The sequence below is a fragment of the Eurosta solidaginis genome, chromosome 1, assembly GCF_040869045.1.
Source record: "Eurosta solidaginis isolate ZX-2024a chromosome 1, ASM4086904v1, whole genome shotgun sequence".
Taxonomy (NCBI): Eukaryota; Metazoa; Arthropoda; class Insecta; order Diptera; family Tephritidae; genus Eurosta; species Eurosta solidaginis.
In genome coordinates, this window is record NC_090319.1 from 37,411,598 (window position 1) to 37,434,990 (window position 23,393).

At 34.5% G+C, this 23,393-nt stretch overlaps 1 protein-coding gene across 1 annotated transcript; it reads left to right on the plus strand.

Moving 5' to 3' along the window:
• The first annotated feature begins 11,849 nt into the window (after nt 1-11,849).
• On the plus strand, nt 11,850-23,327 carry osk (oskar). The gene is made up of 5 exons (XM_067786797.1): nt 11,850-12,286; nt 12,561-13,110; nt 18,383-18,774; nt 21,255-21,633; nt 22,194-23,327. The coding sequence occupies exons 1-5, from the start codon at nt 12,166-12,168 to the stop codon at nt 22,294-22,296; spliced, it is 1,545 nt and encodes a 514-aa protein (XP_067642898.1). The 5' UTR covers nt 11,850-12,165; the 3' UTR covers nt 22,297-23,327.
• Nucleotides 23,328-23,393: the final 66 nt, after the last annotated feature.

Below are 23,393 nucleotides of genomic sequence, written 5' to 3' on the forward strand. Positions count from 1 at the left end.
TTTTGATGGTTATACAAATTAAAAAATTCCAAGATTAAGTGAAAAATCAAAACTAAAACGTCTTTACTTGCTGATGTTGGATATTTTTGATGAAAATGCCGTCTGTAATGTCTGCAAGGTTGCATTCCTTTGAGTTTACCGCGTTTACACAATGAAATGTGCGCGTAAATTTATACAAATTGTGTAAATGATTTTTCATACAAAATTTGACAGCTCGTGCGTAAACTAGATAAATTTATACGTTTACACACTTTATAAGGCATTTATACGGTTACATGAGTCCCCCTATTGATCGCGGCAGTGGATAAATAAATCACTACAAAAATAGTTGTGCTTAATAGCGCAGACACGAACCTCTGTGCTACGGTGGTATCAACATCAAATATCTAAGTGGATTGTAGATACTAAAACAGCACCATATTTGTGTGTTTTTTAGTTTATTATAGCTTAAAAGCTTTTCTACCACTTTTTAAGTATAAAGTACACCGAGATTAATTTTGTGGACGCTATTTATACCTGAGTTGTGTAAATGAAAATTAAGATCTCAGGAATTTGAAATAACAAAAATACATATTGTAACGAATTTACTTGCAATTACGCTTATTTCAAATCTTCTACTAAGGTTCGAATCACTAAACTGTTGAATAAATAACTCCAATATTGAATAATGGAAAAATGGCCTTTATTAAAGTACTTCACAATAACACTTATATTTTGCAACTAGCTTGCTTAATAACCAAACTGACTGATAGCTTAAATGAAACTGATCTATTGCCCGACAGATAGCGTGCTTAACTGAAACTGCTTGATAGCTTCAATGAAACTAAACTCGCGCCGCTACTGTCGCCTTTTTATACTGTGAGAAATTGCAATTATTCATTTAAAAGAAAATTATTTAAAATTAAGTCGAATCATGTGTAAGATTTTTTACGAAGATTTTTAACTTTAATGTTCTCCTTTGAAGCTTTAATAGAGTATGATTAACTAGAGTACTATTTCGTCTAACAACCCAACCCTAAATGGCAACTCCTGCTCAAAAATGTCCCTATTGTAATGCGGAGTAAAATACCTTTCGTTTGATACCCATATCGGCATATCTCATGCAATTTTTTTTAATTTCGAATATGTGGCAACCCTAAATGGCAACTCTGCTAAAAAATTTCCCTATTGCAATGCGGAGTGAAATACCTTTCGTTTGATACCCATATCGTCATATCTAATGCAATTTTTTTAATTTCGAATGGGTGCCAACCCTATATGGCAACCCTAACCAAAAATGTCCCTATTGTAATGCGGTGTGAAATACCTTTTTTACCAATTTTTTTTTATTTCGATTAGGTGGCAACCCTAAATGTCAACCCTGCTCAAAAATGTCCTATTGTAATGCGGAGTGAAATACCTTTCGTTTGATACCCATATCGGCATATCTCATGCAATTTTTTTTAAATTTCGAATAGGTGGCAACCTTGTGAAATATTCTGAGTAGCAACATCTAGGTAGAAAGTCTTAGAAGGTGATATATTATCTGTGTGCCAAATTTCATTTAACTCGGTTGAGCCGTTCCCGAGATAGTTCGGCTATACAAACAAACAAGAATTGCTCGTTTAAAGTTATAAGATGTTATACTGGTGCATATATGTACCAGCAGTCCCTCTCTTCAATAAAGAAGTATTCTCTCGTTTTTATTTTATAAAGAAATACCATGTCTAAAAAACTGAGCCCAGACGTAATAACCGAACTACTGATTGATGAAATGCTTGATTCAGATGACGATAATATAGGTACTGATTTTTCAAACGGAAGTGATGATAATTATGTGCAAAATTGGGTTTGCATGGTGAAGAATCTGGTTCCCCTCCATCGTCCAATAGTGAGATATCAGATATTGAAAGCATGATAGCACCGAATGAATAAGCGGGATCCAATTTAGCACAAGACGATAATGAGAATCATATCTCATCAGACTTTAGGTTGTGGTCTTCTTCTGAAGAAAATTTCATACCTAAATAGGTTATAAATGATTACCGTGGATTTAATATAAGTCCAGAACGTACTCGCACTTCATCGCCGTACGAAATTTTTCAAAAGATGTTTCCTCCAAGCCTGTGCATGTATGTCGTACAATGTACAAATGACCGCATCTCTGATTTTCAAACCGCAAAAAAAAAGATCAAGTACAATAAAGGCTGATGTTGGAGAAATAGAAATTATGCTGGGCTGTATGTTCGATATATCTTATAACAAGCTTCCGGAATTGAAACAATATGGGTCAAAACATTCTTCTATAAGTAATTCTATAATCAAAACTGCCATATTTCGTGACCGCTATAATATTTTGTCATCAAAATTATATTTTGCATCACCTCAGAAACCAACGATTGCAGTAAAACTTACTATATCAACGACGTTGTGGAGTGTTTTAAAGGTACATTTCAAAAATACCGCCAGGATAGTCTTAAGGCAGAGTAGAGATGAATGAATCAATGACAGTATGTTTCGATAGATTCTTTACTACTGTAAATCTACTAGAGACCCTTGAGTTCTCAGGGTTAGGAACATGCATGAAAAATAGAAGAAATGTACCATACACAAACGAAAAATTTGATAAAGGCGAGTCCTCGTGCAGGGTCAGCACATCTGGTCTTCTTTAAATTGCCGGATACACAGAAAGTCATAATAGTTAGCAATTACCATAAGCCGACAGTGACAACATTGGAAAATGGGCTAAAAGTAACAATACCATGTCCATCCTCAATATAAAATTTTGGAAAAAAAAATTGGTGGAGTTGATAGCGCCGATCAAATGGCAAGCATACATGACTATGATCGCTAGTCAACGAAATGGTGGAAAAAATTTTACTACAACGTGCTTTGCGAAAAACCACTAATTTCCACAAATTTGTGCTAAAATGCATTAACATTCTACCACAAAACTCTTTGTTACAGTCCAAAAGTATATAAATAAGCAACGGAAGAGTTCTTAGCAAATTTGATACAGTCATCCAGAAATTGCGCAAGGATTTTTTAAGAAGGCTTCAATCGATTTTGGCATATTCGAAAGTGGAATTCGACTCGTCTTGGTCGCCAGAATATTGTTTTCTGAATGGAAGCAGGCAACTCCAGTGGATTTGTGTTATCGTGCGGTCTTCTTTTTAAAGGGCCATATAATGGTGGCTTATCCATAACCACATAAAACAGCTGATCGAACCAACCTTATGGAAATCAATGTAATCGATAAATGGTGCCATACCATAACGCTAAAGCCATAACCATATCATAGCCAACCAATTGGTTTTTGGTTTATCGCCATATCCATAACCTAAAAATATTTGAGTTGGTGAATTTAATAACTTTTTGTAGATTTTGTTTATTGTTTGGGATACGTTTTGACTAAGAGACTTATTTATTGTGGAATATGTTTGTAATTTTTTGCGTTTTCTTTATTTTTATGAAATTTTCACGATTTTTAAGTTAAGGCACCATTAATCGATCACATTGGAGATGGTTATGGTTACGACTATGGCGTTAGGGTTAAGGAAGTTTAATTGGCCCTTATTGGTGTAACACCATAACGCTTAAGCCATAACCATATCATAGCCAACCAATTGGTTTTTGGTTTTTCGCCATATCCATAACCTAAGGGCCATAGAGAAAAAATCCGGGCCCGGGATTAAACAATTTACGGGCCCCCTATAAAAAATCCACTAATACATTTGATTAATTTGAATGAATGTCTCTATCATGAATAATTATTGATGGATTACATCAAACAAAATTTTTGCCACACCAACTAAATGCTTTTTGGACTAAGAGCTGAAAATAAAATTAACACAGAATATTTACTATTTATACTGTTTTATTGTAACGTAGAAATAAAATTCTCTTTTGACAGCCACATATTGTTTCAAATAAACTTTTATAGTTATTTGGTAACATTTGAGTACATTTCTGCAAGGAAACGTTACTCTTATTACTATATGTCTGCTTAGTAAAAATTAGCAAAATCGGAGAACGACCACGCCGACTTTTTAAAAAAAATTTTTTTTTAATTCAAATTTTAAAAGAAAAGTTAATATCTTTACAGTATATAAGTAAATCATGTCAACATTCAACTCCAGTAATGATATGTTGCAACAAAATACAATAATAAAAGAAAATTTCAAAATGGGCGTGGCTCCGCCCTTTTTCATTTAATTTGTCTAGGATACTTTTAATGCCATAAGTCGAACAAAAATTTACCAATCCTTGTGAAATTTGGTAGAGGCTTAGATTCTAGGACGATAACTGTTTTCTGTGAAAAAGGGCGAAATCGGTTAAAGCCACGCCCAGTTTTTATACACAGTCGACCGTCTGTCCTTCCGCTCGGCCGTTAACACGATAACTTGAGCAAAAATCGATATATCTTTACTAAACTCAGTTCACGTACTTATCTGAACTCACTTTGTATTGGTGAAAAAAATGGCCGAAGTCCGACTATGACCACGCCCACTTTTTCGATATCGAAAATTACGAAAAATGAAAAAAATGCCATAATTATATACCAAATACGAAAAAAAGGATGAAACATGGTAATCGTATTGGTCTATTGACGCAAAATATAACTTTAGAAAAAAACTTGGTAAAATGGGTGTGACACCTACCATATTAAGTAGAAGAAAATGAAAAAGTTTTGCAGGGCGAAATCAAAAGCCCTTGGAATCTTATAAGGAATACTGTTCGTGGTATTACATATATAAATAAATTAGCGGTACCCGACAGATGATGTTCTGGATCACCCTGGTCCACATTTTGGTCGATATCTCGAAAACGCCTTCACATATACAACTAAGGGCCACTCCCTTTTTAAACCCTCATTAATACCTTTAATTTGATACCCATATCGTACAAACATATTCTAGAGTCACCCCTGGTCCACGTTTATGGCGATATCTCCAAAAGGCGTCCACCTATAGAACTAAGGCCCACGCCCTTTTAAAATACTCATTAACACCTTTCATTTGATACCCATATCGTACAAACAAATTCTAGAGTCACCCCTGGTCCACCTTTATGGCGATATCTCGAAAAGGCATCCACCTATAGAACTAAGGCCCACTCCCTTTTAAAATACTCATTAACACCTTTCATTTGATACCCATATCGTACAAACGAATTCTAGTCACCCCTGGTCCACCTTTATGGCAATATCTTGAAAAGGCGTCCACCTATAGAACTAAGGCCCACGCCCTTTTAAAATACTCATTAACACCTTTCATTTGATACCCATATCGTACAAACAAATTGTAGAGTCACCCGTGGTCCACCTTTATGGCGATATCTCGAAAAGGCATCCACCTATAGAACTAAGGCCCACTCCCTTTTAAAATACTCATTAAAACCTTTCATTTGATACCCATATCGTACAAAGAAATTCTAGAGTCACCCTTGGTCCACCTTTATGGCGATATCTCGAAAAGGCATCCACCTATAGAACTAAGGCCCACTCCCTTTTAAAATACTCATTAACACCTTTCATTTGATACCCATATCGTACAAACAAATTCTAGAGTCACCCCTGGTCCACCTTTATGGCGATATCTCGAAAAAGCATCCACCTATAGAACTAAGGCCCACACCCTTTTAAAATACTCATTAACACCTTTCATTTGATACTCATATCGTACAATTCTAGAGTCACCCCTGGTCCACCTTTATGGCGATATCTTGAAAAGGCGTCCACCTATAGAACTAAGGCCCACGCCCTTTTAAAATACTCGTTAACACCTTTCATTTGATACCCATATCGTACAAACAAATTCTAGAGTCACCCTTGGTCCACCTTTATGGCGATATCTCGAAAAGGCATCCACCTATAGAACTAAGGCCCACTCCCTTTTAAAATACTCATTAACACCTTTCATTTGATACCCATATCGTACAAACAAATTCTATAGTCACCCCTGGTCCACCTTTATGGCGATATCTCGAAAAAGCATCCATCTATAGAACTAAGGCCCACACCCTTTTAAAATACTCATTAACACCTTTGATTTGATACTCATATCGTACAAACAAATTCTAGAGTCACCCCTGGCCCACGTTTATGGCGATATCCCGAAAAGGCGTCCACTTATAGAACTAAGGCCCACTCCCTTTTAAAATACTCATGAACACCTTTCATTTGATACTCATACAGTACAAACAAATTCTAGAGTCAGCCCTGGTCCACCTTTATGGCGATATCTCGAAAAGGCGTCCACATATAGAACTAAGGCCCACGCCCTCTTAAAATACTCATTAACACCTTTCATTTGATACTCATATAGTACAAACAAATTCTAGAGTCACCCCTGGTCCATCTTTATGGCGATATCTCGAAAAGGCGTCCATCTATAGAACTTGGGCCCACGCCCTTTTAAAATACTCATTAATACCTTTCATTTGATACCCATATCGTACAAAATAAATTCTAGAGTCACCTCTGGTCCACCTTTATGGCGATATCTCGAAAAGGCGTCCACTTATAGAACTTAGGCCCACTCCCTTTTAAAATTATCATTAACACATTTCATTTGATACCCATATCGTACAAACAAATTCTAGAGTCAGGCCTGGTCCACCTTTATGGCGATATCCCTAAATGGCGTCCATCTATAGAACTATGGCCACTTCCTCTTAAAATACTCTTTAATACCTTCCATTTGATACACATGTCATACAAACACATTCCAGGGTTACCCTAAGTTCTTTTTACAACATGGTGATTTTCCCTTACTTTGTCTCCACAGCTCTCAACTGGGTATGTAATGTTCGGTTACACCCGAACTTAGCCTTCCTTACTTGTTATTATTCAATATAGAAGGTTCGGATATCAAAGAGTGGCTTTTCTTGCTTTTTTCGCTGCAAAATTTTTTATAATAATATCAAAATTTAACTGTCTTGCCAAATCGGATTCAACACAAAGCTTGGCAAGTCCTGAAACTCGCTCTTGAGATGAACAGGATCTATGAAAGTTTTTGATTCTTGCAAGGACGCTGAAAGAACTTTCTGCATGAGCTACAGAGTGCCATTTAGCAATTCCAGTGGTGACAGACCTTTATCAAAATCGTTCGTAAATGTGTTTCAAGTGAATTATTTCGCATTCTAAGCTTTGAGAAACGCCCGACTTGTATTTTTCGACAAAATTTTGCTGCGGTCGCCCGAGCCGTAGTTTCATCCATGTTTTCAAATTGCCACAAAAAGGAAAACGTCTCGCTCAAATTTCTCATAGCTGCAAATCGTTCAGTTATGCCAGTGATTACCGAATCAACGATCACCAAGAATGTATTGTTTTTAAAATCAGACTCTGGATCATCCGTAATCATCTCATTTCCATTATCTTCAAAACGTCTTTTGGGGTTTCTCTTTCGAATGTCTGGAAACATTGGCGAGATGTTCAATTGAGTAGCAACTGTTTTGCATTCGTTTAAAATTGTTTCCCATTGGTTCCTGATCAACTTCAAATCAGCTAATAAGGCATCTAGATGTCGGACTTCAACATCTATGGTGGCGTCTCTAGCTTGGAGTTCGACGTTTCCTTCATTAATTGTAGTCAGTATTTTGAACCAAATTGAAGACAGCAAGATACATTTCAACTTGTTGATGTACTTGAGAATGCCGACGAGATAGAGGGGGGGTCATTTACCCCGGGCCCAGGCTTTGGATGGGCCCGGGAATCTCAAAATGCTATCCAAGCTTTTTGCTTACAAAAAATAAACAAACCACACCTTTAATCACCTTTCGTAGATAGCAATCATTTTAAATTTCATCAAATTTTATAAATCTCTTAACGTGTCTGCACCCCGAATAAGGTGTTGTTGGTTTTTGGCGTCGGTTTTGTAGCATAAAGTTGAATTCGTTTGCTATTGCAGCAGAAAAATTCGGTATTATGCAAATTCTTATACAGCGATATACAAAATTTGAAGCACACCTTTTCTTTTTTGTGGTAATTTGGATCCGTGGATGAGGTTTCAATACGAGAAAATTCCGTTCGATTTGTCAGCAAATACAATTCAGACGTTTCCGAGAGTTTAGGAGATGAAATGATCCACTTGAAGCACATTTACACAGCAAATTTTAATGAAAATCTGTCACAATTTGGATTGTTGAATGCTATCTGTTCTCTAAATCTAGCTATAATTTTTCCTGACATTTGTGTTGCTCTACGTAATTTTTGCACCATACCTATTACAATATCTAGCGCCCTACGCTCCTTCAGTGTTCTTGCAAGGATAAAGAACTTCCATCCATCGTGTTGAACTCAAGAACGCCTTACAGGACTTGGCATGCTCTGTATTGAAACACCAACAGCAAGACAGGTGGATTTTGACACTATCATAGATAATTTCTCAGCTGTTAAGGCCAGGAAAGCCCACTTGTGTTAATTAAACTCTTTAATATATATCAAATTACTACCAAAAAATATTTGTATTGCAATTTAAAGAAATTTATTTCATACAATGAATGTAATATTTAAATAAAACTCGATAAGTAATAAACTGTACTCATTTTTTCATGAGTTTTCACACCTCTATTCACCGATTTTTAAAGTGTAATATTTGTCGCAATCAATATAATAACTGATTTTACATATATATAGTAATACTTTATGAAGATGGTGATTTTTATTTTGAGAATTTGTTCATTTTAGTATGGGGGCCCGTATTTTTTTTTTTTTTTGCCCCGGTCCCGGATTCTCTCTCAGCGGCCCTGGCTTAGAATGCGAAATAATTCACTTGAAACTCATTTACGAAGCAAATTTTGATAAAGGTCTGTCACCATTGGAGTTGCTAAATGGCACTCTGTAGCTAGTGCAGAACGTTCTTTCAGCGTCCTTGCAAGGATCAAAAACTTTCATAGATCGTGTTCATCTCAAGAGTGAGTTTTAGGACATGCCACGCTTTGTGTTGAATCCGTTTTGGCAAGACATTGATATTATTATAAAAAGTTTTGGAGCGAAAAAAAGCTACTCTTTGATATCCGATCCGAACCTTCTATATTGAATAATTAAAATTTATAATAATCATTAAATTTATCAGAAATGTATTAAAATGTTACCAAATAACTAGAAAATATTATTTGAAACAATATGTGGCTGTTAAACGAGATTTTTTTTTTCTACGTTACAATAAAACAGTATAAATAGTAAATATTCTAGGTTAATTTTATTTTCAGCTCTTATTCCAAAATCATTTAGTTGATGCATGGCGGAACTATATAAGGTGGCAGCACGGGACAGCTGTTTGTGTACTTTTTTTATTGGATTTGATACATCAACTTCCATTGCAGTACGATTTTGACATTAGTCCATCGAATTTACAAAAACAAAGTACATAGCATTTTTAATTATGTTTGTAGGTATGTCACCATGCTGCCACCTTGTAATGGCGTAACCCATGAGTTGTTGGGGCAAAAAATTTGTTTGATGTAATCCATCAATAATGATTCATGAATGAGACGTCATTAATTCAAATTAATCAAATGTATTAGAGGTTTTTTTATAAGGGGCCCGTAAATTGTTTAGTCCCGGGCCCGGATTTTCACTCTACGGCCCTGGCTATTTTCATTTCTATTTAATTTCTACATAACTCCCTTCTCTACCAGCAGAAGTAAAAATTGTTCTGGGTTACGGATCGTTAATATGGGCTCGTGGGTTTCAAAACACCCACTGGGGAGTGCCAAACGGAAATGCTCAATGTATTTTAGTTTTACTCAGTTAAGGGTTAAACGGCTTGAAGCGAAAGAAAAAACAAAATACCAAAACTTCATCTATTCCTCTTCATGCACATTTTTCATTCAAGAAAATGAAAATAATAAACCGTTATACATAGCTCAATTCATTAAACGTGGATAGTCAGTGAGCACATATTAGGGTGGTTTCAAATACATTGAAAAAATAAAAATCCAACTTAAACATTTTATTTTGCTATAATTTATTTAAATGTATAAAAAAGCCAAAAACAAAAAAATGTCCATGAAAAAGTTAAATAAAAAACAATTTTAAAAAATGAAATTTATTTACAACTATTAAAAATACAAAAGTTATTATTAAGGCTTGAGTTAGTATTCGATCCCATATATGTATGTATTTTAATATTAGCAGGCCGATAACAGCAACTATTTTTAGATAGATAGTTAATTGAGAATTTCACTGCGACCATTGGTTTATTGTGCCCTCAGCTTCTTCACAGCACCTCATCCAAGCCGACATCTCTGATGAAGCCTAGCATTTCATTTAATGTGAGAATGCTCTGGCCATGGTGAGCCCATAAACTTATCCCTACGTCTCGAGATTTTGTCACACACCAGGAAGATATGATCCGCCGTTTCCGCTGATTGATCACAAAATCGGCATGTGCTGTTCGATAGTATGCCCAGCTTCTGCATGTGGCTGTTCAGTCTACAGTGTCCTGTAAGAATAGCTGTTAAGATTCTTAGGTTCTCTTTCGAGAGGCCTATCAAGGCCCTATATCGAGTTGTACTGTAACCTCCTAACAGTAGCTTAGATTGTCTCAGGCCTGGCATATTGAGCCAGTGTTCTTTCCTCTTTTCCTTCTCTTCTACTAATAAATGCCCCCTTATTTCCTGCGGGCCTACTGGCAGGAACGGCTCCGGACCGATGGGTCGTGTCGTTGCTGCCCCTCTGGCCAGAATATCCGCCTGCTCATTACCCTAAACAACTATGTTAAGAACTTGGCTATTCCTATACACCTGGAAAAATCAATATCAAAATTTCGGAATTTAGTTTTTTTTCATTCCAGATGAAAAAACAAATTTTTGTCTTCAAAATGAAGGGCTGAAAATTTCCAGGTAGATAATAAAAAAGACACAATACTGTATAAAATATCTGAAATATGTTTAATAAATCAATAGCAATTAATCAAACCCCAAAGCGAATCTATACAAGATGGTGGCAAAGAGAATTCAACCCAATTCGCCGCGCAGAAGAAAGTCTAGTCAAACAAAATTTTGCATTGATTTCGCGAACTAATATATTGCTGAACCAAGACGAATCTATACAAGGTGACGTCAAGTCGAAAGAATTTTCATTGACTTTGATCAACTGAGATATTGTTGTTGTATGGAAAATAATCAAGAAGAAGCAATCAACTGTTGGGAAAACAACACCTGGTACCAAGGCGAATTCAGTACCAGGTGGTGTTATCCCATCAGCTGATTGCTTCTTCTTGATAATTTTCCATACAAAGCCTTGTATAACAAAATGTCAGTTAATCGAAATCTATGAAAAAAACTCACACATTGTAGTACAAGGCGTTGTATGGAAAATAATCAAGAAGAAGCAATCAGCTGTTGGGATAACAACACCTGGTACTAAATTCGCCTTGGGTTAACACCACCTGCTACTGAATTCGCCTTGACTCACTCAAACTCGCAAAACTCGTAAGCAACGCAAACATCAAAAGTTTTAATGAAACACTTTTTACGAGGTTTTCATGGTTACCAGGAAATTTTAACCATTGTTACGTTGTTTTTTGACACCTAATTTTTGAAATCTATGTGTAATTACTTTTTTTTGGTAATGTTTTCATACTTTGCGAATTAAGAAGCATACTTTAAGGGGATAGAACTCGTTAAGTAGGCAAGTATATCTAGAGATTCTCAAGACCAAAATAATGGCACAAACATTTTTTAAACTAAATGTCAAATAACTAAAGAGAGTAAAAAACGAAATTTTTACCAAATTACGTATGCTTAAAATTTAGGAACTTTATTTTGACATTTTTTTTTTTCGAGCCAGTCTAACATGCTCTTCTTAATGGGAGCTAAGCAAATTTTTAACAACTACTGCACAGTATTATACGAAGCTAGGCTTCACTTACTACACTCACGGAACACAACACCACGTGTTTCCAAAATAAAATCTAAAATCAGTGCCTATAAAATAAAAGTTTTTAAAAAAACTTGGCGGGAGTACTCCTATTTTATAAAAAAAAAGTAGCAACATTTTAAAGATAGTGTGCCCTTAATAAAGATTTGTAATTAAAAAAGAAAAAACAAAAAATTGTAAAACACACGAAACCTATTCACGCCGGAAGTGATTACGTGCACATTTTAACCATATTTTTTTTTTTAAAAAAAGTGACCTATACAAAATTTTTTTATACTGATTCTAACTACAAAACAGCTATGACAATCATGCATGATACATTTTTCGATTTGCTAGAGGAATATCCAGATCTGGAGGTTGAGGTACGCAGCATTTTGTTAGCTCGATCGCAAGAAGGCGCGACAATCGCGGATATACAGGGTAAGTTCGATACATTTATTAATTTTATCAACTGGTAAAATCCTCAAGGATTTTGAGAAATGTTAAAAAAATGCATTGCTATTGAACATTTTTAAGAATTTTTTAAAATAGAGCCCCACTTTAGACTCGCTGAACTTTTCAGTCCCTGCGGGTACTTCATCCAAAAACCAGTGAAATATCGTTTGAAGTGCTTTCTTAAACTGAATTCGAAATTTAATTTTACTTATGTACATATGTATGATATCAATATATGAAATTTTTTTCTCTTTTCCAGATGATTATCGTAAAAATTTAGGCCTTGATTTTCCGATTTGTCAAAACATCACCGAATTCCTGCTATCAATTCCGTATGTGACCGCATATTGTAATGAATATGGCCGATTAATTTTTAATGTTCGGCCTTCTCCAAAGACACAACATATATACGATATGGTACAACAACAAAAGCCACAACAGCAACCAACATTCTATCAACAACAAAAAAATCATCAACAAATGGAATTTGATTATGTAGAACAAAATCAATTCCAAAATTGGCGCAACAACAATCAAAATGTACTACAAAATGAATTTAATAATTTCTGGAACGATCGTAACAAAAAACTTGAGCATCAATATAATAATGATTTTATTGAAAAAAAGAATATTGATAATAACAACAAAAATGGTATACCAATAAATATAAATGTCATACAAACTAACAATGAAACTCAACCAGCAAATAAAATAGGAGATGTACCGATAATGACAACTAATGAGGAGAAAATTGTACGGAAAGAAGAGCCAATCAGAAATAATTATTATCAAGATAATTGCAACCATCTGTAAGTAAAACAAAAGAAGTAACCTAATTACACTGTGTGATAATAAAAATGCACATTTCGCTCGACATATCTCAATCTGTATGTCTAATAAAATATACAAAAAAAAAAGTGCAATCTTAAAAATTTGAAAATAGGGCCAAAGACCCCTCTTCATAGCTTGAGGCGTAAATTTGCCCATAACTTTATTTCTGTTTCTTCTGCGAACAGAATTTTCATGGCTCAATAATATGGTTGGCTCATCTCATAAGCTAATTTTATTTTTATCATTGCACGGTCGATGGGATTGTCAAAAGGAGATGGCAAACTCAAAATGAAACCAACACATTGGCAACAATTTCTTACACATACAAAAACTGCTAAGTTTTGTTTCCATTCCATACCATTCGCACCAACACCAATACACAGATTTTGACAATTTGAACAGACATAATTTGTTGCTTTACAGATGAGCCAACCATATATTTGAACCATTAGAATTTTTATATTACTGAATGGAGGAAATTTTTGCTTATTTTCTGATATAAATGTCTGAAAACAATACACAATAGAGCAATTCTCAGGCTAGCAATTGTTCCACGTTTTCTAGACCAAATATACAAATTCAGCAAACGCACCTCTTACACAAGTAATATCCTTTCGATGCCATCCTGCACTTAGCGCCAAAATTTCAATATAAAATGTATATCTTAAACATTCAAAAAGTTTGCAAAACTGTCATGGACAGAATATTGTTGTTTATTTCAATTAAAAATTTTGTTCACGTTAATAACTTTTCTTATTTAATTATACATGGGCTTAAGTCATGATGTAATAATAAAGGTGATGTCAACAACATAACCTCACTTTTCGGCAGCTCTAAATGCCAGTATTTACGTGTATTTCAAAAGTAATAAATTTCGATTGCTTAATTTTTCGTACAAATTCTTCAAATAAATTGGTTTTCTGCAAAATTTTGTCTATATTCTGTTTTGGAATACAGTTACGTCACTCTTTTTGGCTGAAAAATTCTAGTAACGGCTTATATAATTATATTTCTAAACGTATAGTAAAGTCTACTACGATCGTAGTAGAACTCAAAGGCAGTTCTGTATGATAGACACCCTCTAAATTATGCATGCCGAACTTACCAGACTAAGGGAAAACGGGTTCCCCCCATAAATTCAGAAAACAAAAATTCAGAAACACATTAGACAAGCATTAGTAAGAACCCTTTTTCAGAAAGTCAAAATTGAGAAGTCAAAACTCAGAAACAGAAATTCAGAAATCAAATTTCAGAAGTCAAAATTCGGAAGTTAAATTTAAGAAGTCAAAATTCAGAAGTAAAATTTCAGAAGTCAAAATTCAGAAAGTAATCAGACAGCAAAAAAAAATTTATTTTGCGCAAAATTTAATGTTTTTTGCTGTCTGATTACTCTCTGAATTTTGACTTCTGAATTTTTTTCAAGCTGGAACTCAGCAACGTCGAAAGAAGGAGTTATATTCAATCGAATTATGGAATATGTATAATATCACCAAATTGGGTGAAGTCCGTACAAATAATTATATCTGAAGCTGCCACAACGTCATTCGAAGTGCGTTTGGGACACACCCTAACATATTTAATTGCATAAATAAAATAAAAAACGAACAGGCAATAATAGAAACAAAACTGCAGCAATTTTCAGTTGGAGGCGCCCATATCGGACACGCAAGAAAAAATATAAAGACTTCTCTTTACTTAAACCCATGATGAAATTAATATTCAGATGTTCTCATCCCGTTGACGTTTTCCCGGTGCCCCCATAAATTCAGAAAGCAAAAATTCAGAAACACATTTTTTCAGAAAACATTAGTAAGAACCCTTTTTTCAGAAAGACAAAATTCAGAGGTCAAAACTCAGAAGTCAAATCTCAGAAGACTTATTTCAGAAGTCAAATTTCAGAAGTCAAATTGCAGAAGTAAAATTTCAGAAGTGAAAATCTAGAAGTCAAATTTCAGAAAGTAATCAGACGACAGAAAAACATTAAATTTTTCTCAAAATTCAAAAACGTTTTTTTATTTGGAAGGAAGTATGTATAAAATAAAATAATTAAAAAAAAATTTTTAAGTTAAACGGTTTTATTGAAAACAATACTTACATGAAATAATAATAATACGAAAAGCTAGAAAATAATTAGGTAGGCCCTAGGTACTAGTCATCACACTCCTTATCAATCTAGGGCGTTGATCAGACAATTAAATAAAAGCGTTGGGCGCGTGAAATTTCTAAAAATGTGAGGCGTAGCATAACCTGATTAAGGTTCAGTTGGTTTTACTTATGACTATCAATAGAAATATGACGCGTCCAACGCTTTTATTTAATTGTCTGATCAACGCCCTAGATTGATAAGGAGTGTGATGACTAGTACCTAGGGCCTACCTAATTATTTTCTAGCTTTTCGTATTATTATTACTTCATGTAGGTAAGTATTGTTTTCAATAAAACCGTTTAACTTAAAAATTTTTTTTAAATTATTTTATTTTCAAGTTTTTAGTCTTTATTTAATTGCCTATTATTTCTCATGCTATTTAGTTCATTTAGTGACTCATTATTACAAGGACTCTTTCCTGACAATTTGTTACAACCTAAGTCCTCAATACATAATCCTTCCAAAGACTTTACTCGACTCTGCGCCACGTATGCTTGTCCCTCCTCCAACTCCAAAATATTTTGATGTCACTTCTACTGGACTGTATGCAATATTTGTTCCAAATATGAGCCAAATCGGACCACAAATACGATTTTTGTGAATATCTCGATCCATGCGCCACCAAGCGGCGATTTTTTTCTTATTATTGCATTGTAATCGGGTTCTGAACTATATTCCAAGTTTCAAACTTGTAGCTTATCGGGAAGTTACTTAAATTTCAATTACAAGATTCATTCACAACGGCCCACAGTGTTTCGTGTAGAACAAGCTAGCTGGACAAAATTATTTTATGAGATTTTCCGTTTCATATGCAGTCATTTATTACAACTACGTCATATTTTTCAGCCATATGTTCTTTTTTTTTATTTTTTTCCAAAATTTTACTTCATATGCATACATTTGCTTATTTCATATACAGTAACTCATGTGAATAAGTGACATAGATCCAAAAAAAAATTTAAAGGAGTCAAGAATATTACTTTATTGTACTTAAATTGAATGGACTACAAATCTCAATACTCTAAAAATATCTAAAAATTCGGAAAAAAATTAAAATTTTTTATGAAAATTCGTCGAATTCTTCAAACATTTTTTAAATATAATTTAGTTTTTGTTATAGATCGTGACAAATTTTCTTATGGAAAATAAGTTAAAATATGAAAATTCGTCGAATTTTTCAAACATTTTTTAAATATAATTTAGTTTTTGTTATAGATCGTGACAAATTTTCTTATGGGAAATTAGTTAAAATAAATTTGCGAAAGCGAAAATTGTAAGAATTGTCCAAAAAGGGGTGTCTACTTATTTATGTGAGTGACTGTACATATGTACATACATGTTTTGTATTTATTTGAGTATTTATCCTGGCACTACAATTTTTACAAAATTATTTTATAGTACCAGTCAGGAATGTAAAAGTGAATTACAATAATAATAATAACAATGTAAATATTTAAATTAATTATGTGAAAATTACTTATTACAAAAACTTAAAAGTAAAGTATCATACAAAGCGGAAAAATAATCAAAAAAAATCAAAAAAATTTTAAAAAATCAAAAATAATCATTACTTTTGATTACACTGGTTTACAGCCAAAATGCACCAGAGACGCCATTATGAAATTCCTATGTAAAATCACTCCCTGATTCTGAAAATCAAGGTTATTTTTAATTCTTTGGTAACGTTTTTGAGATATTTACGAATTACCGTTATTTCAAAAAAATAAAAAATTGGGTCCACTTAATCATATATATATCAAGAACTAATTGAGTAATTTTAAAACGGTTTGAGACTTTTAAAAGGTAATAAAATTTGCTATAAACTGTGCATACAACACTTTTTGCTAGGCCCTGCAAAATCAAAGATAACGAATATTCATTACGGATTTTTTCCATTTTTTTGTAAAAATATAAAAAAATTTGTACTTTGCGAGGAAGGATCTCGAAAACTTTTTATTTTTTTGCAGATTTGTTTTTTTCTCTCTAAGCTCTGTTTTATTACAAAAAAAATAAGCCTTCATTCAACAAAATCGATGGACTAATACAAAAGTTATAAGCATTCAAGTAAATATATCCATTTAATACTTAGGTACCCTGCTGGTACATATGTCAGTATTTGTATATCAGTGAGTTAGCGAATATTAATATGTACCAGTAGGGTACTTAAGTATTAAATGGATATATTAACTTGAATGCTTTTAACTTTTGTATTAGTCCATCGATTTTGTTGTAATAAAACAGAGCTTAGAGAGAAAAGAACAAATCTGCAAACAAATAAAAAGTTTTCGAGATCCTTCCTCGCAAAGTACAAATTTTTTTATATTTTTATAAAAAAAATGAAAAATTCCGTAAAAAAGTGTTGTATGCACAGTTTATAGCAAATTTTATTACCTTTTAAAAGCTTTAAACCGTTTTGGAATTGCTCAATTCGTTCTTGAGATATATATGATTAAGTGGACCCAATTTTTTATTTTTTTGAAATAACGGTAATTCGTAAATATCTCAAAAACGTTACCATAGAATTAAAAATAACCTTGATTTTTAGAATCAGGGAGTGATTTTACATAGGAATTTCATAATGGCGGCTCTGGTGCAGAAAAAAATTGGAATTTGTGATCCAGTGTTATTTTTGATTTTTTTAATTATTTCTGATTTTTTTCAATAATCGGAAAAAGTCATGTTTTTTTTGATTATTTTTTTAATCAATTGAAAAGTAATCATTAAAAATGGAAAATAATGGCAAGTATTCATTAAATGGCGTTTCAAGAAAATAATCAATGGAACGGCTAATCATTACCATTAGTAATCATTATTTAACAGGTCTGCTTCAAATAAATGTTTTCATACATTTAAAAGCAATGAGGACAATCCCCGCTTAATTCATATTAATTTATTTTATTTTATTCTACTTTTGTTATATTATATATTTTTTTGTTTATTTTGTATTATTGTAGAGTTTTAGAACCATAGTACATACGACGACGAATAGTAGAACTTTCGAATGGCGGTGCCACGCCCATTTTCATAAGCTGTTATTTTCGCATTGCTACAAAACTGCTTTTCGCAGATTTTAAATAATTATTTTTTAATATTTACTTTTACAGATTTAATCGCCTTCATTATCCACCAACAAATCTGACGCCGAAAAATTCTGGTCACAATTTTGCCAACAAATACCAAGCCAAGTCAAATAATCGCGACACAAAATTATTTAATCAGCAACAAAAATCTCAATTTAAAACAATTCAACAGCAGAACTTTTTTAATAAGCAAGAAAATCAATTAAATCCATTTAAACGGCCTTTGCCGCCAAGAGCCATACGTCCAAGTACGAGTCGTGCCAGTTCGCCATCGGTGACTAAGAGTAGCCGTTACAACGAGTCGATTTATACCACAGATTCAGATTACGAAGCACATCTCTTGGACTTCCCGTTGTTGGGTGATGATTTCTTCTTGTTCTTGGCGCGTATGGAATTGAGATGTAAATTTAAAAAATGTAAGTTCAACCTTATCACGAAGGTCTACCCAAGACCCTAACGTCTACCTCATACAGGCATACAAAGTTAAAGTTGACCCTCTAGAGCGGACGATAGTCACTTGGGTAGAGAATCGCTAATCATTATGAGATATATGGAATCGTATTGTGAGTAAGGCATGTGATCTTATTACATACATACATATTCTTTGTGTTAAACCTTATTTTGGATCATTCAGTTCATGGGCATTAAAAGAGATTGGAAATACCTCGTTTCCTAAGTTGAGGGAATCTGAGACCCGTGACTTAAGACAAAATGTATTCAAATATGTCATACATTGGTTCATTTAACTTTTAGTCTACTTTGGCCTGAGACCGCTAGGAGTCCTGAAGCGCCCCCGACTAAATTTTAGAAGCCTTGCACGAGAGGGAGTCGTGCATCTAGCTTGCCTCTCTATTTATATTTTGCTAATGACAGATAGTTCGGCATTCACTTAGGCAATCTTGAGTCCTGAAGAGTAATATCTGTGCAAAGTCTTCAAGCCCTGGCTATCCGAATGATGAGTGAATGTGTTCTGCCCAGTAGACCTTCTTTGAAGACATTCGGTGAATGGGTGGTTGGTTGTTTGATGTGAAAAAATATTGTAAGAATCCTGACAAAAGTTCAAAAGCCTCAGGGGAAAACTCGTCCACTTTACCCATCCCGTTAATTTATGAATGTGCAAAGTTCTCAGGCCGAACATCCGTGAGTTCTGAGAAGCCCCCAAAAAGGCGCTGAACAAACGCACCACAGGCGCTCACCCATTCCCTCAGGAATTCACCTGTGAGTTAAAGTATTGTTTTCCAGTCTCAACCGTGCCGCATGAAATCCCAATGGTCCCTCACCCGGATCCATAGGATCCAAGTTTTTCCTCGCTTCTTCGACATTATGACAAGAATGCGGCCAGGATAAACTGCTTGTTATCAAGGCATGGTTTCACCAAGTTAACTATGTAGTACAGTATCTCTTTAGCGGTCCCTGTTGGCGGATACACGAAGTATCCAACGTTCTACAAATGTGGACATCAAGTATTCCTTCAAAAGCTTTTGAAATAATTATGGCGAAAGTCTAACGAGTCTGAAGCCTTCAGCTTCTTATGACCCTTTTTGTTGATCTTGGTCCCTCTCCAAGTTAGGGAACAAGATTTAGTCCAATACAGGCCTAAATTATATATTCCAGCAAACAAGTTTTTTTCTAACATCGATGGGAAGATTTCATACGGACATGCGGATTTGTATGGTGAAAAACTGTTGGTTGCCTATTCAAACTTATATGGCTTAAGGGAGGGTAATACCCCGAAGTACTCTATTCATTACATTTGATTGGAGCTACAGCCTGGAAAGTGTGTTTTTACAAGCAGTTGCACTGTTTTGGAGGGTGGGGCCGTGTGTAGAAGTCCACGAAAGTGGGGAAAGCTTCTGACCGCCATTCACCTGGGAATGGCCAGAGCGATTCTTTTGCATGCGGTTCAAGCAGCTCACTACTGCCGGTCGCTTGCGGCCAAGTATCCTCTGGGTAGCCGCTAAACACCCGTTTAGCGGTGAGCTAATGTGAGAAGGCGACAACCTGGCTAGGCCACTCTGACATACTCGGTTTAAGGGCTAGCCGGGGGAGATTTCATCGGCAGCGTCTGTACACCTCTAGGTGCGGCTGCAAGCGGGCGTCTGTCTTGGAGCAAGCGGCTCGCTATATAAACGTGCCAAGTAATATTTTCACCCCCGCTGAGCGGGTTGTGCGCTGGGCTTGGGACCCGCCACGTAAAACCATACTCCAATGAAATATAACAACAAGCCTCGGATAAATACACTCTCCGTTGGAAGGACCAGGTGGAAAACGATTTAAACTCCCTTGGTGTGACCAATTGGCGCCGGTTGGCGGAGCGAAGGAGCGACTGGCGCGCCTTGTTGGACGGCCATAACCGTTTAGACGGTTAAGCGCCAATTAAGTAAGTAAGTAAGTGCACTGTTTGCACTGAGCTTTTCGTCTATAACCTATTGTATTTTCTTCACAAACATGTGGCCAGATATTGTCTTGAGTCTTCTGATTACCAACAATCCATACTATCCCATTGAAGGTGTAAAAGTTCCAAATGCATAGATTCCAATTATAGTCCCTAAGACATCTACGAATACGATCTAGAATCAACATATGTCTTGCTTGCAATGTGTCCCCACATGACACCAAACATCTCTTCAATTGTAATGTGGAACCAACGATTCTAACACCCCTCTCACTATGGTCCAGCCCTGTTGAAACTGCAAGCTTGCTTGGACTCCCCTTGGAGGGACGAAGCACTACTACAACAACAACAACATTTAGGAGATTGGACTTTAAGCAGCCAGAGCAAAGCAGTTTCCGTCCAAGAAGGCACTCCAAATTAAACTTCGAAACTCCCGTTACAGCAAGAAAATCTTATTTTAATAACACAAACTTGTTTATTATTTTTCTATTCATTCCACAGTTGACAAGGTATTACAAAGTGGACTCTGCGTATCTGGTCAAACTATTGGCGCAGCTATAAAGCGTATACGGCTCTTAGAAGATCAATGTAAGAGCATAATTGTTAATATTGGTTCGGTGGATATAATGAAAGGTCGTCCATTGGTGCAAATACAACATGATTTTCGTGAATTGCTTAATCTAATGTTCAAAAAAGGATATACACCGATACTAACAACTTTAGCTCCACTTGCAAATTATGCGCACGATAAACAAGCTAAATATAAATTATATCGCTTCAATGAATTTATCAAAAAAGAAGGGCGTTTCTTGATTGTCATGGATATATGGTCGTGTTTGGTAAATGAACGAGGTCAAATATTATTTGATTGTTTTCAAAAGTAAGTAGAAATAATGGGCAGAGCGCATAGGTCCTGAAGGGTTAAAGACTTGGTAGTTTCCAGGGTTAACGCAGTTTATGGCTTATCCAAGCCCTCACCTAGCCGTGGCGAGTCCTGTTTGTTTAGCAGCTGAGGCTTGTAGCTACCGCAAGTTCCTCACGCAAGGAGGCGGTTGGATGAACTAGAAGGTTCGATGTGTTCATATCAAATCGTTTCCGAGATGGTGGGACTAGTATCTGAATGGTGCAATTTTTCGCAGTATTTGTATCCAAAAAAATGCCATCAAATCAATAACACTGCCAAAAACCTTCAGGGAGTCTACTTATTGCAAGAAGAATTTGCAATATGTTTACACTTAAGCGGCGAATCAAAGAGCTTGTCTGTCACCTGACAACACGCGATTATTTGAAGGGCTCTCTTATCTTGGAGTAACTCCATGTAAATTGTTTTTTTACCGTTTTATATTTTCGTATGAATGAATGCATTTTGAAAGCCCTGCAGGACCGCTGTGCACATAAGTAGCATTCCATGTTAAATTTTTTCGTTTTATTTTTTCGTAGTGAACCAAGAATGGTTACCGGAGCATCCGAGCCGTACGTTTTCTGGAATAAAATTGGACGTCAACGTGTTTTACAATTAATTGAATCCCAATTGGAGTACTGATAATTTTCCACTGCACTTTTTACTTGTCTGGCCAGCATTTGTATGATTTTTGCTATGCTTATTTATATGTGTGTTTATGTTTATGAATGTTTGTTTTTTTGTTTGTTTGTGCTTTTAAGATGTCTTATTGTTTTGAATATAGAAAGATTAATTAAAATTAAATGCTTACATAAGGTAGGTAAGTTTAAGTTTAGCTTTGTAGGCGCATGTAATTTAAGTAGGCTTTTGTATAAATTTGTATAAAAATAAGACTTTAACTTTAACTTCGAATAAGGCGTAAAAACTATAAGGTCGACTTAAAATTTATTTGTGTTGGTAAATGACGGTATTATATGTTCAAAACAGCACAAATAAATTTTGTAAAAACTTGTGCTTTTAAAGCTTAATACTAATATATATTAAAATATTTATGTGCACATAATATATATATATATATATATTAGCTAATAGCGCTTTAAAAGTTATTTAAAGACATTTTTTTGTGAATTCACAAAGCTTGTACGCATTTGATTGAAAATGTTATTAAATTGGCTTTTACAAAATCAATGCCGGTGTTGATTTGTCCTAAACTAGTATAAGCTGATATATTTTCATTCATTGCATCTGACTAATTTAAATTTAGGTGTTATACAATATAACTGATTTGTCCTAAACTAGTATAAGCTGATATATTTTCATTCATTGCATCTGACTAATTTAAATTTAGGTGTTATACAATATAACTGATATAAACGCATAAGGTAAGCATGAACGAGCCAAATTCTTTTTATAAAATACTTAAGCAGTTATAATATACTTACTTCTGTATTAACTGCAAAGCGAAACTTTACAAAAAAAATTGAGTGTAAAGTTTTGTATTGCAGTTTTATTATAAAGCCCAAAGCGCAATATCACTATAAAGTATATAAAATCTAAGCTTAAGTATTATTGTTCAATATATGTTTTTTGTATATATAGTCATTTAATGTAAGTCCTTCGTGCTAAGTCTTTTGTGATTAAATATGTGAAAATAATAACAAGCCACTATGTATTGCGAAAAATTCAAAACGTATGTGTTTCTTACATATTTCAAGAATTTACGGAAATGAGTTTGAGCT